Source organism: Sander lucioperca, chromosome 7 (genome assembly GCF_008315115.2).
Source record: "Sander lucioperca isolate FBNREF2018 chromosome 7, SLUC_FBN_1.2, whole genome shotgun sequence".
Classification (NCBI taxonomy): domain Eukaryota; kingdom Metazoa; phylum Chordata; class Actinopteri; order Perciformes; family Percidae; genus Sander; species Sander lucioperca.
Window position 1 is genome coordinate 26,306,138 of NC_050179.1, and position 18,314 is coordinate 26,324,451.

At 43.3% G+C, this 18,314-nt stretch overlaps 1 protein-coding gene across 3 annotated transcripts in view; it reads left to right on the forward strand.

Annotated features, from left to right (window-relative positions):
- The window catches only part of LOC116046495 (cytochrome P450 2F2-like), a 45,851-nt gene that overhangs the window by 9,865 nt on the left and 17,672 nt on the right, over positions 1-18,314 (forward strand). For 2 of the 3 annotated variants that reach the window (XM_031294841.2, XM_036003379.1), the window contains exons 3-11: positions 403-555; positions 751-911; positions 8,345-8,413; positions 8,530-8,634; positions 9,430-9,568; positions 10,872-10,957; positions 11,308-11,409; positions 12,387-12,528; positions 12,654-13,383. The exons of the other annotated variant lie outside the window; for it this stretch is intronic. In XM_031294841.2, the coding sequence (XP_031150701.1) occupies positions 403-555; positions 751-911; positions 8,345-8,413; positions 8,530-8,634; positions 9,430-9,568; positions 10,872-10,957; positions 11,308-11,409; positions 12,387-12,528; positions 12,654-12,841 (1,145 nt within the window). In that variant the 3' untranslated portion in view covers positions 12,842-13,383. Of the gene's footprint in view, positions 1-402; positions 556-750; positions 912-8,344; positions 8,414-8,529; positions 8,635-9,429; positions 9,569-10,871; positions 10,958-11,307; positions 11,410-12,386; positions 12,529-12,653; positions 13,384-18,314 lie in introns of those variants that run through there. 3 annotated transcript variants of the gene reach the window in all.

Below are 18,314 nucleotides of genomic sequence, written 5' to 3' on the forward strand. Positions count from 1 at the left end.
CTGGTCTGTTTGTAGTCAGAAACATATCAGCATATGTGTTTAATTTTAAAACATGATCATGAAGATTTACACACTAGATATTGTAGGCATTAATTGCACATGCTAATGGTTCAATGCCAAAAATGAGAAGCAGGGGACTGTATGGGCAGCCATGCCAGACCCTGCGCTGTACTAAAAGAGTTCTGAGAAAATATAATTAGTTAAATGAGAGAGGAGCACTGTAAGGGCCTTAATTTAACAAATTAATTTAGGACTGATCAAAAGCTTTTTCTGTGTTGCAGCAGCAGTGATGCAGCAATGACTTGGATAATTCTCGAATAGATAGCAATGTCTCAGGTTTGAAAGTAAATTAAGAAGACCTGTAAGCCTATACTGTATATTCATTGTTGTCCTACACTGTAGGATTGATTTTGGCAGATTATGGCTCTAGTTGGAGGGACCATCGTCGCTTTGCTCTGGCAACCTTGAGGAACTTTGGTCTCGGGAAACATTCCATGGAGGAGAGGATTCGGACAGAGATACAATACACTGTTGATACACTGGAAAAGAGTATTGGTATGTCATCTGAGGGTCCACACAATCCTAATACGGATGGGAGGGTTTTCTGAGCAGCACAAATACTCATTACTACTCATTGATAAGATGGATTTTGATTGATGTGAATGAATTTTGCATTGTGCTATGTTTAATTATCTTTTGTGTTCTTGCACAATGCTGTATCATACTTTATGTCAACATCGTCTTTTACAGGCAATACCTTGAATCCTCAAGTTATGTTTCATAATGCGGCCTCCAACATCATCTGCCAGGTTCTGTTTGGTACACGCTACGAGTATGATGATGAGTTCATCAAAGTGATTGTTCAATGCTTTACTGAAAATACAAAGATAACCAATGGACCATGGACTGTGGTGAGTGAAAGCATGTTTCTGCCTTCAAACCTGGTTCAAAAATATTAACAAGTATAATGTTCAAATTCCCAAAAGGATTGTACTCTTTTACAGCTAAACCTGTACAAATAACACAAAAAGACACAATGTAATTCCCAAAGCAAAGTGTAAAATGAACCCTAGGTAATTTCAATATTCAATATTTAAAAAGCTTTATTGTCTAATATGTTGCCATGTTAGAAAATGTTCTTTTGATTGAAGGCAGAGTGTGTGTGATGTGTCAGTGGCATGAGTTTTGTATATGTATTGCATTGGGAATGAAGGATTTGTTGTATAATGACTTTTTAGCCAGAAGCACTCTGAACCTTCTTCCTGATGGTAATAGCTCAAAGCTATGGTGGAGGGGGTGGGAGGCATCCTGGATGATGAAGTTGGATTTTCTTTCCACTGCTTGTATATAAAGATCAGATGGCTGTTTTTGTGGAATGCCTATGATCTTAACGGCTTGTCTGGCTATCCTAGCCAGGTTTCTCTTGCATTGATTAATTTGCATACATTCAGTGCAAAATTAGCCCATTTTGATGCAAGTGAGCCTCATTGCAAAAACAGTTCAACTCACAAAGATTAGCACTAATAGCCACACACAGTTACAGGGAAATTATTGGCGTCTTCAGAGAGTTGGTGGTAATGAAGCTCATTAATTCGGTATGTCCTCTGCTTCAAATCATGACATCTTTTTTTTTTAAGTCTGATGGTGTGTTTTTGGAAAACACCAACAGCACTGACAGACTGGGATATTCAAATCCCAAATACGGTTTCTCTCTGGAACATTTCAATACCATGCCTGAATCATACCCATGATATAGGCTTAAGCAATGTGCAACTTAAAAAAAATCAGTCTGTATACAGCGCCCAGATTCTTTCAGACTTCTTTAAGGTGGGGCCCTTTCATTGTTGAAATTTCACATCCAAGCTGTATAAGCATGTCATGGCTGAACTGAAAGCCAGTTTCATAGCACATTAAAGAGCACACTGAGAACATTTGTTGAGGCACAGCCAAAGAAATAGGATGAGGCCATCCCATTCTTGTTGTTTGCTGTTCAAGCTGCTCCCACTAAGTCTCTGGGTTTCAGTCCTTTTGAACTCATTTTTGGTCACGAGGTGAGGGGCACGTTGTACCTGGTTAAGGATCAGGTCATTAAACCAACATAACCAGGGGATCCTACAGTATGTCTCTTCTTTAAGAGCCAGGCTTCAGTCAGCCTGTGTAGTTGCAGGGAAAAACCTGGTTGCAGCCAAGGCTCAAATGAGGACCAGGTATGACAAGAAGGCTGTTTTGCGCACTTTTTATCCAGGTGACCTTCTCTTGGTGTTGGTTCAAGGACCATGTGATCAGTTGAGACCTGGTTTTACTGGTCCATACAGAGTGTTGAGGAAAGGAGGGGACCTCAATTACATTTTGAGCACCCCATATAGGAAGTCTGAAACCATACTGTGCCACGTCAATACGTCGGGTATATGAGGATTGGGAAGTAGCAGTTTGTAGTGACGTGACGTTTCCCCATCAAGTTGTGTTCACGTTTTGTCCGCGTCTTAAATGTCTACAAATTAACTGTCAATGGAGTGTCGAGGCTGATTCACACCGCGCCAATGACCTGGCTGGTCCGAAGAGCGGAACAATGGCCCGGCTGCGACAAAGGTAGGCCTTTCATCCTTGCTTTTAGCCTGGCAGGCCGAGTGTTTAGCTCTCATAGATTCAAAGGCACGAGTAAACCTAACTCTGGAAGCTTAGACACTGACAAGTTATTCCCAGGGTTGTAGCTATGTAGTGACCGTACTTAAGTTTCATATGATACCAATATCATAATTCGGATCATTTTAGAGCCTGCTACAGCCTTGTAAAGATGGTAGTGTCGGCAGAAATCGCTGGCTGCCTTTAGGGGTTTACACTGGTCTGACACTCCGGGCCAATCAGCTAGCTAGGCCACCGAGATTTCCCCTGATGCTGCAGATATAGTCTGGGCCTGCACCGATCAGATGTAAAAAATTGCAAATTGCAATATAAAAAAAGAAAATTAAAATCATTAGCTCAATATCTTTTGTGAATCGGACCTTGAGACAGGGCAGATAGCGGTTACAAGTGATGCACAATTCATGATGCTATCAATGGCCGCAATCCATTCTTTTGAAGCGTGTCCGTGTGACTGTTCTTCGGATCAGTAATGCTGTAATATAAATACTAACTTCAGCATGCTAACATGCAGATGTTTAGCAGGTATAATGTTTACCGGTGATCACTATTTTAGTTTAGCACATTAGCATGCTAACAACATGCACGCACACAAATTGCTGGCATGTGTTGACCACGGAATCAAAGCACGGTCACACATGCATAAAATTAACATTTGCGAAGATTCATCCCCCCCTCACTTCCATTCAATACTGGGGAATACTTTTGATTCAGGGAGCAAAGCAAATTCGCATCTTTGCATTGTGTGGAGTTCAACTTTGCAGCCTCAACTAACAAAGAAACCTCAAAGACGTGTAGATGACCCCACTTGGCATTGGGGTCACATCCTGCGCTGCCCACATCGAGATGCGTGATAGGAGTATGAGCAGTATGAACCCAAAATAAACAGGTTTTGAGGTGATTTATTTCCAATTAACGGATCAGAAGTATGACGAAATAACTACATCATGATGATGATAGTAAAAAGTCTGAATTCATGCTTGGTCAGATCTGTCCACAAGACAAACAACTTTTAAGATGCATTTTTTTCTGAATGGAGGTCAGAGCTATCAGAACTATGCTATGCTAACATTGTAGCAGCTCCCTTAACACAACAATTACAGACACCTACTTTCAGAACTTACCAGGCAGTCCACTTCCTTGCTTACTTTTCTCCTTGTAATTTTCTTTGAACATTCGGTGTCAAATAGAGTTACTATTATAGAACTCTGTGTGCCCAAAGATGGCTATAATAATTTGTTCCTCCATTTCGGATTCAACATCAGAAGAGTTTAAAGGGAATATTATGCTTTTCCATATTTTCTGTCATATAATGTTACAAGGTCTGATTTTCATGTTAAACTTGGCCAGAGCTTCAAATAATGAGTGAGACGTAGTTCAGAGAAATCCCTGTGAGCAAAAACCTCAGATTTCCCACTGTTCTGAGCGCTCCAGTTTCAACGTTTTTTTATACTCTCTGGATTTCTATGATTGGTCCAGGCAGGCTATTGCTTGTTTTTTTAGGCTACTGCTGTGTTTACATTGTCCTGCATGTAGCTGCATGGTAAGTCAGTGAAAGCAAACAAAAAAAACTGTATTCTTAATTGTCACATACACACAGAACAATGTGGTGAAATTTTATTTCTGCAATTTAACTCATCCTAAGTATATTAGGAGCAGTAGACACCTATATACAGTATCGCATCCGGGAAGAAATTGGGGTCTTGCTCAGGGACACTTTGATATGTGGCCGGAGGAGCCTGGGATTGAACGGCCAACCTTGTGGTTATGGGGCGACCACTGTACCTTAGGTCACGTTTCTGCTGAAACATGTCCTTTTGGGTAGTATTTGGTTCAGAAGCCTTTATCTGTGATTTTTGACGGTAGAACAGGGGTCTCAAACTTGCGGCCCGGGGGCCAATTGGGGCCCGCGGGCTGATATTTTGTGGCCCCCCTACTTGACATCAAAGTTTAGTGTCAGTGCAGTCCGCGCGTTGTTCTGAAACGCGCCTTTTTGCTGAGTCGTTGTGTGTGCCGCGCTTGCCACGCTTTTATTTTATTTGTTTAGCACTTACGGGCTACCATAGCTAGTCTCGTGACTGCGGCGTTTGTTGTCAACGGTTGTCAAGCTAGCCAACCGTGAAGTACCTGTGTGACGGAAAATATATGCCATCACCCAGTTCCAGTCATGTCTCTCTCAAAACGTGCCGTGAAGAGAAAGGTTGGCGACGAGCACAGGCAATTTCAGTGAAAGTGGGAGACGGAATATTTTTTCTATCGAGCACAGGAGCACCCTTACATGTCTCATATGCACAGAGAAAGTTGCGGTGTACAAGGAATATGACATCAGACGTCATTACTCAACTAGACATGCTGAGGAGTATACAAAATACCAGGGAGATGAGAGAAAGAATCGGGTCTTAAAAAATGTCTATTGAGGCAACAAGATTTATTTAAGAAAGCAAACAAAGAATACTTTTGTTGAATACTTGACGCGGCCCAGCCTGACCCACACTCTGCCTTGAACGGCCCCCAGGTAAATTGAGTTTGAGACCCCTCCGGTAGAAAGTGCTGCTTTATTCCATTACATCCACTACTAACTACAAGTAGCTGCATGCTAACGCCAGATAAAGCTGTACTCTTGGCTGCCAATGTTATTAATTTCTCCCCAATTTCGGGTCACATTTCTGCTGAAACATGTCTTTTTTTGTAGTATTTGGTTTAGAAGCCTTTATTGGTGATTTTTCACACTACAACGTCCTGCTATATGCTCCGTTGCAGTTACCCGCAATTTCCACCAACTGCTGAACGGCTGCGGCTCGGCTCCGCTGCATGTCGGCTCCGTGCTCCGGCGTCCTTCAATACCCACCAGGTGCGGATTTGTTGCGGAACGGCTGCGGCCATGACTGACAGCTGAAGTCACGAGGACCCACGAGATCTCGCAAATTCACGTATGATCGCGCGATATAACAGGATGTAGTTTCTATAAACAGAACCACAAACTTGACTTAAGGCTTGTCTCCGCCCATTATGACGTTTTCAAGGTGTAGTGCAGGGAAATATGATCCGCCGTGAGCACGGTGTATTTTATTTTGAAAATTAACCAGATGTTTTATTTTGTTTCTGTGCTCGACTTCCTGTCCCGCACAATCTGCGCTGTGCTGAATTGCTACGGAGCTCTCCGGCATCCGGCAAAAATAGAAGCTCTGCCGATCGCCAGAGCTAGGACAGAGTCGGAACGCAGCCGTTCCGCAGTCAGTGAAAATACACATATTGACTTTAATGGAAACCTATTGACTTCCGGAGCGGATCCGCAGCCGTTCCGCAGTTGGTGAAAATTGCGGGTTAGTCTCCTGCTCTTTTGTAGTGCAACAACAAAGTAGTTACAGAGATTCTAGAAGAGTCGTGGAGATGCGGTAACCCTGACCAATCAGAGCAGACTGTGCTTTTCAGGAGGGGGGCTTAAAGAGACAGGTGCTCCAACAGAGCATCTCAGACTATTCTGCATGAATACGAGGTCAGAATAAACTTTGCATCTGAATCCTAACTTTGGATTGTCCGTCCTTTCATCATTTAATTCAACTCTGCGATTGCAGCAGGTGTCCGTGCTATTTAGGCTTGAGGAAAGATGGCAACACTTTATCATAATCACCTGCAAATTTTCCCAGTGCACATTGAAGATTAGGGTTTGAATGAGAGGGGTGTGGCCGTACTATTCTTCAGAACCAATTAGAGACTACCGTAAATGACTGCATTTTGAAGCCATCCATAGTTCTGCAGCACTTCTGCAGTAGCTGATAGTGTCTTGGTATTTCTCAGATGGACCACCTGTGGCAAACCCTAACCCTAACACTCTGAAGACATCTTTCTTTAGCTTGACAAACTTCCTCACCTTGCCTCACTGACGTTGAAGTGTTTCTAAATAAACACAGAATCTTAGCTTGCAAATTTACCAGCAGTTACTTTGTATAACTAATGCACTACTTTCCATTCAAATAAAATATGTGTGGCCAAAACAATTACAGCAATTATTCCAGGAAGCCGAATCTGTGTTTTTGGCTCAAGCAGAACCTTCTGGGTCTAAAAAATGAAGCCAACGTAGAAGTGCCTTAAACGGCAGTTCGTCGAAAGTCCACTTGAGGTTTGCTCCAAAAGCGAGTCAGTCCTCATAGACCCCCATGTTAAAATATCTAACTTTACAGCAGAAAAAAAAACATATTTACAAACTGGTACCAAAAACGGTTTTGTTCACTCTAGATCAGGGGTCGGCAACCTTAGGCACGCGTGCCACCATGGGCACGTGGGCCCTTCACCATTGGCACGCTGGCAATATGTGTGCAAGAGAGTTATTGATGTGTTGAAATGCTGAAGCACTCTCTCATCCGCATGCCAAATTACAACATTCACAGTTGCGCGACCTGTTATTTACGGTAGTTTAATTGACTCATATCTCTGACTGGGAACGATACAAAGAGGATTACCAATGGCCGCTGGGGCAGATGAACTAACGCTAGTCTCGTTACTGTAAGTAGGCTACAATAAAACCTTTGTGAGTAAAAAGCCAATACTTATCAATGCACTCACCCGTATAGACAGGCATTAACATGTAGAAAGCGATATTTCAATCTGCTCTGTCTGCTCAATCCAGACTTGTCCACCGCGCTGTTTTACACAAATACAGCTCTACTCTGCAAATAGTGAATTTTTACAAACAAGCTAAAAGAAAAGCTGTCGGTTTGTAGTCTAACTGTTTATCTTAGTTTGCCGGGAATCTTGAAATTTGGACATATTTTTATAAACTTAACAGCTGGCTAAACAAACCATCCTCTCCGCCGGAGCGGTAAATCTATGGACGTATTAAGACCAAAACAGATGCATGTGGCTACTTAATATGCACGTGAATGACGCAATTGTTATGTTTATGTTCTTCATTCTTGATGATGATGTTGGTTGTATTATTTTGCAACAGCATTGTTTCATTGCAAATGAGGCATACAGGACCTGCTTATCAGTCCATTCATCATTAAAGCTGGGCTTTTCCACGTCAACTTTTCGCTTCAGCCTCTTTGACAGTAACATTTTTACCTGTCAACAGTCGTTTCTTTCTGCAAGCATTTTCCACCAATCAGGACGCTGCATACTACAACCATGTTTCCATAATCAATAAATAATATACAATAATAATAATTACAATGTCCTGATTATGAGAAATAAATGTTATAAAATGTTGCTATGTAATAAAATTACAGATTCCCTGGATATTACATTTTGATGTGATGTCATAATTAAACTTAATGTTGACATGGCACACTAATAAACAAGACATTTTGAAAAGGGCACTTCATATCAAAAAGGTTGCCGACCCCTGCTCTAGATAATTTCCCCATTCATGACAACTGTACGGTGGGCGATTTTTTTTTATCTCTCCTGTTAATATTTTAAGGAATGGTTGCTTTGAGTGACAGGTGGATGGCATCACAGGAGGCTAGCATAGACTGTAGGCTTCATTCGGCCAGTCTCGGCTCCATCGACGCTCAACCTCTTTTCCCATATTTGGATTAGCCGGGAGTTAGGCACTGCTAAAACAATGATGGTCAGAGCCACACGCTTTGAGCTTCATCTTGGCTCTTCAGAAACCTATGGCTGACGTTACGGACTAGCGTCCATGTTTTATACAGACTACGGTTTGGATTGAAATAAATTAATGATTTATCTTCTTTTACAGCTGTATGACTCTTTTCCCATTATTCATGACCTGCCGCTGCCCTTCACTAAGGTCCTTAAGAATGTTGAGGTATGTTAAAAATATATAAAAATATATTGGGTTAAGAATTTAACATGAAATTTATCAGTGGGAAGAATATTTTTTAATTCATTCAAATTATGAATGTTGACTTGAATTCTTTTCAGACTTGTAGGAATCTTGTGATTGGTTTGATAAAAGAGCACAAGAAGACCAGAGTCCATGGAGAGCCACGAGACTTTGTTGACTGCTATCTGGATGAACTGAATAAGGTCTGTGTGTGTGTGTGTGCGTGTGTGCCGTTTTCAAAAGATTTTTAGATTACAACTGATGTACGCCGCTTGATATGCATGTATCTTTAGCTTACGTGTGCACACAAGTTTGTGCAGTTTTCATGCCCCATAGTGTGTATTTGTGTGTATCTATACTGTTCTTGCAATGAGTTGCTTCTTCAAAGCTTTACAGTTAGGTAACAGTGTAAAGTTCTCCAAAAAACACAAGGCATAACTTTTCTTGGGGTTCGACGAAGAAACTTTACTTTCCTTATTGTTTTATACTGTAAAACTGTAACAAAGAGTTAAAGACACACAGAAATGAGATGAAACCAATACAGATACCCAAAGTATAGTGCAAACCCACAACTTATAGCAACAGAAAATGCTGAGTCCTAACTAATAGCCGTGCTAACTATCAATTTAGTGATTTGACATTAGAAAACTCCAATAAACCAAAGATATGCCATGTACAATTCCTTTTAACATTTTTTAGTAATATATACAGTACTTACGGACAAATAGCATCCAAGGCAACAATGTAGGAAGAAAAAATGCAGCAGGAGAAACAGCACTGGCACTCTGCTCTGCAGCACAATCAATTGATTTCTGATGACAATTTACAACTAAAGCTACTGCTGCTGGTTAGCCAAACGGGGGCACTGCTGCACACAAAATTATGTTAAAAAAACCAAACACTTTATTAATTTATTTAAGAGAGGTCAGAACAGTATCAGTAAGGCATAATAGCATTTAATGCCTGTTTATATTAAACAATCATTCTCCTCTTTTTAGAGAGGAGATGATGGTTCTTCCTTTTCAGAAGAGCGACTGATTATGTACGCTCTAGATCTTCACTTTGCTGGGACAGACACTACCTCCAACACCCTGCTTACTGGTTTCCTCTACCTTATGACCTACCCACACATACAAGGTATGCATGCACATGTAAATTGCTTTTCTGCCACCGGCTCCATAGTTTTACCATTGTCTTTTTATCTAAAATATGTATTCATTTCATGCATAGGAATTTTTTTCTATGAAAGTCATAAGGGACTGTTCGTTATTTAATTAAGGGGCCACCGGAGGAGTTTTGTGGCCTCTAACCTAAAAAGACTTGACCCTCCCCTCGTCAGTAATAATTTTCCTATGACCCTCCAAAATGATTTGAAAAAAAGGAATGACCCTCCCCTCGCGTGCAAGTTTGCACTTAGCAAAGAAGTACAGATACCATTTGATTTTTACAGCCACAATGTACAGGAGTTAACCTCTGCATTCTCATTTTACACGTCCCAGCCCTCTGTTATGGTGTGGTGGCCATTTCAGTAGATTTACTCACTAACATTGTTGTGGAAACACAATAAGCATGACAAAGTGCTCATGCAAACATCATTGTGGATTAATTTCTCATGGCGCTGAGATTTACTGCCCGCCGAGGAACCCCTGCAGAACTTTTATGCTAGGGAGAAAAAGTTGAGACAAAACTGAGTCAACCTAAGTCTAGACCAAGTTGAAAGACCAACTGGCCAAAAAACACTTTAATCCACCCGCCCGGTTAGAGTGCTCACCCGGTAGAGTCCTTGGCAATGGTCGGGTTTGTATCTGACCCACAGCCCTTTGCTAGCAAGAAGATAGCTGCCCTGCACTTTGGTGGTGCATAGTAAAGAGAATCTCTTTAAAAATAACCCCAAAGCTCTTGCTAATCATGCGTCAAGGCACTGTGAACTTCCTCAAGTGATTTACCCTGCAATGGAGCAGCTAAGCAAGCACCGCTGGAGATACAGCTTGATGCTTGCTAACCATTTCTGGTCACAGTTTGTGAGAAGCTACCTACCCAATTTACAAACCCGTCTGGCTGCACAAGGCAAGATAGGGGAAAAAACATCCAGGCTTGTTTGTATTTCTTTAAACCAATCACAATAGTCTTTGGTGGTGCTAAGCCCCGGATGCAGAGACGGTACTCTTGCAAAATAGATAGCGGAGATAGCGCAAGGGGAGAATAATGCTGGTTGAAGTAGGCAGACTTTATCCAAAAAGTGTACATCCTGTGAGTAGTGTCTGTATATTTCTTAGTATTTCCCGGTGTTAGTTTGCTTAGTTTGGTATTCATTGTTAAATTAATGATGTGGTAATTTAATGGCTATATTTTTATTTAGGGTTCATTTTAGAAGGTGTGCCAATTTGTGTTAGTTAAATTGTATTGCAAATTATCGTTATCTCTCTACTTTATCTTTCAGAGCGTTGTCAGCAGGAGATCGACGAGGTGTTGGAAGGGAAGGATCAGGCCAGTTTTGATGACAGACACAACATGCCTTACATGCAGGTCATCATTTTACTTTCATTGTATGTGTACACATGGGTCTGCATGTTTGTTAGAGCATTTGCTACAGGTAGGGGGTCATTTGCAAACGTGTTAAAATCAACCATGAATCTGGTAAAATAATCTGTTTAGGTTGGGATCCTTGGGTTAGATCAGTTATAATCTCTGCTTTTAAACCACATTTATCATGATATTTTTTGCCTGGTTGTCAGCATATTGCTGGCAGGTTCCCATGTTGCAAGTTTATTGGTCTACTGTTTTGTGGCTGAGCTTCTGAGAGCCCGCATTGCTTTTCTTCTGCTCCGTAAATTCACATAAAGCATAAAAACATGTTTAAATCTCTCTTCATCCAGGCTGTGATCCATGAAGTGCAGAGGATAGCCAACACTGTTCCACTCAGCGTCCCTCACTGTACAACTAAAGACACAGAGCTCATGGGATATTCCATTCCCAGGGTAAGAAGCAACTGATATCGTGAACACTATAGTGAAGTGTTGTGGAAAGAAACCTCACTGTACTGTATCAGCACAGTACCTTATTGTGGAGGCAAGGTATGGTAACCTCTGAAGGGAACCAAGTTAAACATGACTCTTAATTCAAATTTTAATTCTCATTTGATTTGATTTATTGTAAGAAAAAAGTTTAGTGTCTTTAATGTTGGTTACAGATTTTCTAGTTTGGATCAACGGAAGTACATTACCAGGATAAGCCCATCCCCTACTGCTATCTGTGTGTTGAAACAACAAGAACATCCTCAGAGCTAGCAAGCTAACGTTACATGTTCAGAATGGAAGGGTATGACGTAGTTTTGAATCTTGCAATAGTGCAGGCCTGCTTGGTCCTTTTGGGGAATGACTGTGAAGATTTAAAAATATGTTTATGGAATTTACTGTCTAACTGGGATGTTTTTGCACCGATTGGCAGGGATTGCTGTGGACAAAGTACATGCAGCGATTAAAGCAAATCATGTTTAGACATGTATCCAGCTAATTTAAATAGCTCACGTTACTGTATTGTGTGAACATTAACACTTCATTTAATATTTTAAGTAGTGTTTTCTTTTGCGGGAGGCAAATGTTCCACAAAACAAATTCCTTCTCGAGAACATTTTTCAGAGCCACCGTTGCTGCGTCTGGAACTTATCGCTGCCAAGGCAATTGGAATTGGTTTAAAGAAATGCAAACAACCCAGAGCGTTTTATTTCCTCCTTTCCTAGAATGTATCCTTGGTGTAGCCAGACCTTACTCCGCAGCGCTGTGAAGGTCTGGCAATGCGACACTACAGATTTTCCAAACAGATTACAATACTGTTTGTACCATACTTCAATAATGGTAGGGACATTATCTTACTATGGTAACTTAAATAAATCCTCTAACAAATGTTTTCTGCCTTCCTCTATGCCCTTTTCTCTTTTGCTTTCTTTTCTCCTCAGGGCACACTGATCATCCCTAACCTGACCTCAGTGCTGAATGAGGAGGGACAATGGAAATTCCCCAATGAATTCAACCCTGAAAACTTCCTCAATGACCAGGGAGAGTTTGTTAAACCAGAGACCTTCATGCCTTTCTCTGCAGGTATAAGAGCATAAAATAACAACAACAGTATGGATCTCACTGTATGAAAAATGCAGCTACATGCAGACAGGGTGGGTTTAATCAAACTGTTGTGGATGACTTTGAGGTCTTTTTTTATGTCCCAGGTCCTCGTATGTGTCTCGGAGAGGGTCTGGCTCGTATGGAGCTCTTCCTCATCATGGTGACCCTGCTGAGGAAGTTTAAGTTCATCTGGCCTGAGGATGCAGGAGAGCCAGACTATACTCCAGTCTATGGGGTCACGCTGAATCCCAAACCTTATCGGATGAAGATCCAACTCAGGGCAACACAGTGAGGCTGTCTGCAGACACACAGACTGACATTTGCTCTTTCCTATGTTGTTGGCTGCCCTATTCACAGCAGTCACTATCTAAATGCAAGCTATGACAATTAAAAACACACATAGTGAATTATGCCAGACGTCATATCTACATTATATCTGTTTAGGTTACAGGCTACAATGTGCTTTTAATGTACTGTGTGTTCCATTAAGTAGATATAGACGTACTAGATACTTTTCAATTGAGACTGTCCTCCCCGGAAGAATGACAGCATGAGTCGTTTGATATGTAATTAATTTATATGGGATTGATATGATGTAGGCCATTCTGGCCAATATATATCTTTTTAGTCTGGAGTGCAACATTTATTGTAATAGCATTTCAATGATATGCATTTATGAGTTAAAAAATAAATGGCAATATTAACCAAATCATATCATTCTCTGTGAAGAAATAAATGAAAGTTAACAAGCTAATGTGCCTAAATACCAAAATGGCATTACTTAGAGGTTACATGTTTATAGCAACTGTGGAATAAATATAGAAGTGCAATGGTGCTCATTTCAATATGTGTGTGTAAGCTTGATTAGATAAACAATGATGCTCTTTGCAATATGTGTGTAAACTGGATTAGATATTCAATGGTACTCTTTGCAATATGTGTGCAAGCTTGTTTAGATCATTATCCTCTCTGTTAACACATGATGAGCTGGTATTGACAGGTTACATCAATATGGGACAGTGGAAAAGTACAAAATACCTAGAGACAGGATGAGAAACATAGGTTGTGAAACAATTGTTATTAGTGTGGTCATGTAAGAATTATAGGTACGCTCCTCAGTTAAGGGTATTTCTGTATCTGCATTTGTGCAAGTGACTTTTTGGCTATTACTGCCAACCAATTCGCTAGGTGGCGCCATCGCAAAAACTATGGTCCTAGAAATGTGGACCTACAAATGCGGCCCTAGGACTACCGTCCTGAAACTAAGATTCCTCTATAGCAGGAACATAATATTGTGCATTGGCCTGTGGATCCTACGTCAACGTAGCCGCCGGGCAACTTGGACATAACTTCAGGAAAATAGATGTCTGACTCGTCTGCAGATTGGGGCTGTGGAAACTGTCACCAAATCCAAAACAGAGGCCTCATTCATAAAACTGTGCGGCGAATTTGCGTCATAAGTGGCATACGGACGAAACATAGGACGTGAATATGCACAGAAATATTCTGATTTATAAAACCGTGCGAACGCACGTCCTAGACCGGTTTCCCTTTATACAGTCATGTGAACAAATTAGGACACCCATGCTAAAGTTGACTAAAAAGAGGAATAAAAAAACCGTCTTTAGGAAATTGATCTTAATGCCTTAATTAAAAAAATGAGGAAAAATCCAATCTTTAAGGACACCAATTTTCTTTGTGAATGAATAATGTAGCGTACATAAATAAATGTTCTTCCTTAAAATACAGGGGGCATAAGTAAGTACACCCCTATGTTAAATTCCCATAGAGGCAGGCAGATTTTTATTTTTAAAGGCCAGTTATTTCATGGATCCAGGATACTATGCATCCAGATAAAGTTCCCTTGGCCTTTGCAATTAAAATAGCCCCACATCATCACATCCCCTTCACCATACCTAGAGATTGGCATGGTTTTATTTCAGTTAGCCTAATAGCTGGTTTGATTTGCATTGAGAGATTGAGAGATTTTTGTCAGGACTCTCCAGGAACCATCACCTTATCGTGGTGGAGAGGTTTGTGTGTCCCTATGAACCTGAGGGCTGTGTTGTCTGGAGCTTTGTGCTCCTGGTAGGGTCTCCCAAGACAAAGTGGTCTCAGGTGAGGGGCCAGACAAAGAATGGTTCAAAAACCCTATGAAAAAACGAGGAAGAGATGGAGTGACCCTGCCCGGAGGAAGCCCGGGGCCTCCGTCTGGAGCCAGGCCCAGATGGAGGGCTCGTCAGCGGGCGTCTGGTGGCCGGGTTTGCCACGGAGCCCGGCCGGGCACAGCCCGAAAAAGCTACGTGGCGAGGAACCGCTGGGGTCGGGTGCGCTGCCACACGGGTGGCAGTGAAGGTCAGGGGCCTCGACGGACCAGACCCGGGCAGCAGACGCTGGCTCTGGGGACGTGGAATGTCACCTCTCTGTGGGGGAAGGAGCTGGAACTGGTGTGGGAGGTGGAGCGCTACCGGTTAGATCTGGTGGGGCTTACCTCTACACACAGTCTCGGTTCTGGAACCAATGCTCCTGGATAGGGGTTGGACTCTTTTCTTCTCCGGAGTTGCCCAGGGTGTGAGGTGCCGGGCGGGTGTGGGGATACTCACAAGCCCCCGGCTGAGCGCCGCTACATTGGAGTTTACCCCGGTGGACGAGAGGGTCGCCTCCCTACGCTTGTGGGTTGTGGGGGGGGAAACTCAGACTGTTATTTGTGCATATGCACCAAACAAGAGTTCGGAGTATTCAGCCTTCTTGGAGACCTTGAATGGAGTCCTGCATGGGGCTCCAGTGGGGGACTCCATAGTCCTGCTGGGGGACTTCAACGTGCACGTGGGCAATGATGGAGACACATGGAGAGGCGTGATTGGGAGGAATGGCCTCCCTGATCTAAACCAGAGTGGTTGTTTGTTGTTGGACTTCTGTGCTAGTCATGGATTGTCTATAACGAACACCATGTTCGAACATAGGGATGCTCATAAGTGTACTTGGTACCAGAGCACCCTAGGCCAAAGGTCAATGATCGATTTTATAATCGTTTCATCTGATCTGAGGCCGTATGTTTTGGACACTCGGGTGAAGAGAGGGGCAGAGCTGTCAACCAATCATCATCTGGTGGTGAGTTGGGTCAGGGGGTGGGTGAAGACTCTGGACAGACCTGGTAAGCCCAAACGGGTAGTACGGGTAAATTGGGAATGTCTGGAGGAGGCCCCTGTCCGACAGACTTTCAACTCACACCTCCGGCGGAGCTTTTCGTGCATCCCTGTGGAGGCTGGGGGCATTGAACCCGAGTGGACAATGTTCAAAGTTTCCATTGCTGAAGCTCCGGCGAGGAGCTGTGGTCTTAGGGTCTTAGGTGCCTCAAGGGGCGGTAACCCAAGAACACCATGGTGGACACCGGCGGTCAGGGAAGCCGTCCGACTGAAGAAGGAGTCTTTCCGGGATATGTTATCCCAGAGGACTCCAGAGGCAGTTGCAAGGTACCGAAGGGCCCGAAGAGCTGCAGCCTCTGCCGTGATAGAGGCAAAGCAGCGGGTGTGGGAAAAGTTTGGAGAAGACATGGAGAAGGACTTTCGGTTGGCACCAAGGTGTTTCTGGAAAACCGTTCGCCACCTCAGGAGGGGGAAGCGGGGAACCATCCAAGCTGTGTACAGTAAGGATGGGACGCTGTTGACCTCAACTGAGGAGGTAATAGGGCGGTGGAAGGAGCACTTTGAGGAACTCCTGAATCCGACTGATACGCCCTCTATGTTAGAGGCAGAGCTGGAGGATGATGACCAGCACCTCTAAATCTGAGGCCATGGTTCTCAGCAGGAAACCGATTGAGTGCCTTCTCCAGGTAGGGAATGAGTCCTTACCCCAAGTGAAGGAGTTCAAATACCTTGGGGTCTTGTTCACAAGTGAGGGGACAATGGAGCGGGAGATTGGTCGGAGAATCGGCGCAGCGAGTGCGGTATTACATTCAATTTATCGCACTGTTGTGACGAAAAGAGAGCTGAGCCAGAAGGCAAAGCTCTCGATCTACCGGTCAGTTTTCATTCCTACCCTCACCTATGGTCATGAAGGCTGGGTCATGACCGAAAGAACGAGATCCAGGGTACAAGCGGCCGAAATGGGTTTCCTCAGGAGGGTGGCTGGCGTCTCCCTTAGAGATAGGGTGAGAAGCTCAGTCATCCGTGAGGAGCTCGGAGTAGAGCCGCTGCTCCTTCGCGTCGAAAGGAGCCAGTTAAGGTGGTTCAGGCATCTGGTAAGGATGCCCCCTGGGCGCCTCCCTAGGGAGGTGTTCCAGGCACGTCCAGCTGGGAGGAGGCCTCGGGGAAGACCCAGGACTAGGTGGAGGGATTATATCTCCAACCTGGCCTGGGATCGCCTCGGGATCCCCCAGTCGGAGCTGGTTAATGTGGCTCGGGAAAGGGAAGTTTGGGGTCCCCTGCTGGAGCTGCTCCCCCCGCGACCCAACACTGGATAAGCGGACGAAGATGGATGGATTGAGAGATTTTATGGAAAGTACCCCATGCCAATCTCTAGGTATGGTGAACGGTATGTGATGATGTGGGGCTTTAATATTTTATCATTATCAATTAATATTTATCCATACCAACATCATGCACACAGAAGAAAACAAAGTAAAGGACTTTCACTCGATGTGAAGTTGTAGTTCTTGTCAGAGAGGTGTTTGTCAGAATATGTTTGAAGGGCACAGTGTGGGCATTACTAATGCCAAAAAAGCTGTAGAGTGACAATATGTTGCAGACGCAATTAATGCCACAGCCTCAGAGGTTGGACCATGGCCCAAATTAAAGGTGCTGTAGGTAGGATTGTGAAGATCCAAGACTTAGCCAAAAAATTTGAACATCGACAACTTCTTAGTCCCTCCCCCCTTTTCGCTAAAGCCCATTCTCCTAAGCCCCTCCCCCCACAAGGGAGAGCTGTGCACGACAGAGTGCGTGTGAAGTGGGGGGAAGGGGAGAAAACCCATCTGCAGCTAGACACGCAGTTAGACACACCCCCTGGCCCTGATTGGTGAATCTGAACAGGGAGCGGTGGATTTTTGCAAATTGCACTACAGGCTGTAGGTGGTGCCAGAGGAATTAAATTACCTGCTTCATAGTTCTACCATAGTTAACCCCTGTTCTACTCGAACATAGGGTCAGTTTCAGCAAATTTGACAGCATCTTTCATAATAAATGGTCCGGTATTAAAGTTGATGCAAAAAAGCACCTAGCGCTACACAGAGAAAGATTCAAAACCTGCCTATTGTCCCCCAGTGGCTAGAAATGGCGATAGGTGTAAACCAAGCCCTGGGTATCCTGCTCTGCCTTTGAGAAAATGAAAGCTCAGATGGGCCAATCTGGAATCTTCCCTTTATGACGTTATAAGGGGAAAGGTTACCTCCCCTTTCTCTGCTTTGCCCGCCCAGAGAATTTGGCCCATGAGAAAGAAAGAGACATCATGGCTTGCAAACGAGCGAAGCATGGCAGTTGGTCAAGGCGACACCCCCGCCCTCCACCTTACCATTTATTTTACAAGATGGTCTCAGTTTCATACAGTTTCATGTATTTTATCCATCTGCCATCAGTGTCGCCGTTTCTCATTTCACCCGTTTCTGTGCGTACGCCTGGGTCAGAGTGTCCGTGGAGGACCGCACATTTTCCCGTCAAGTTTGCTTTTTATAAATCCCAATTCTTGCATAGAGAGCGGCGTACGCCTTCTTTTGTGCGTACACCACATTTATAAATGAGGCCTAGATCTTGGGGAACTACCTTTCACAG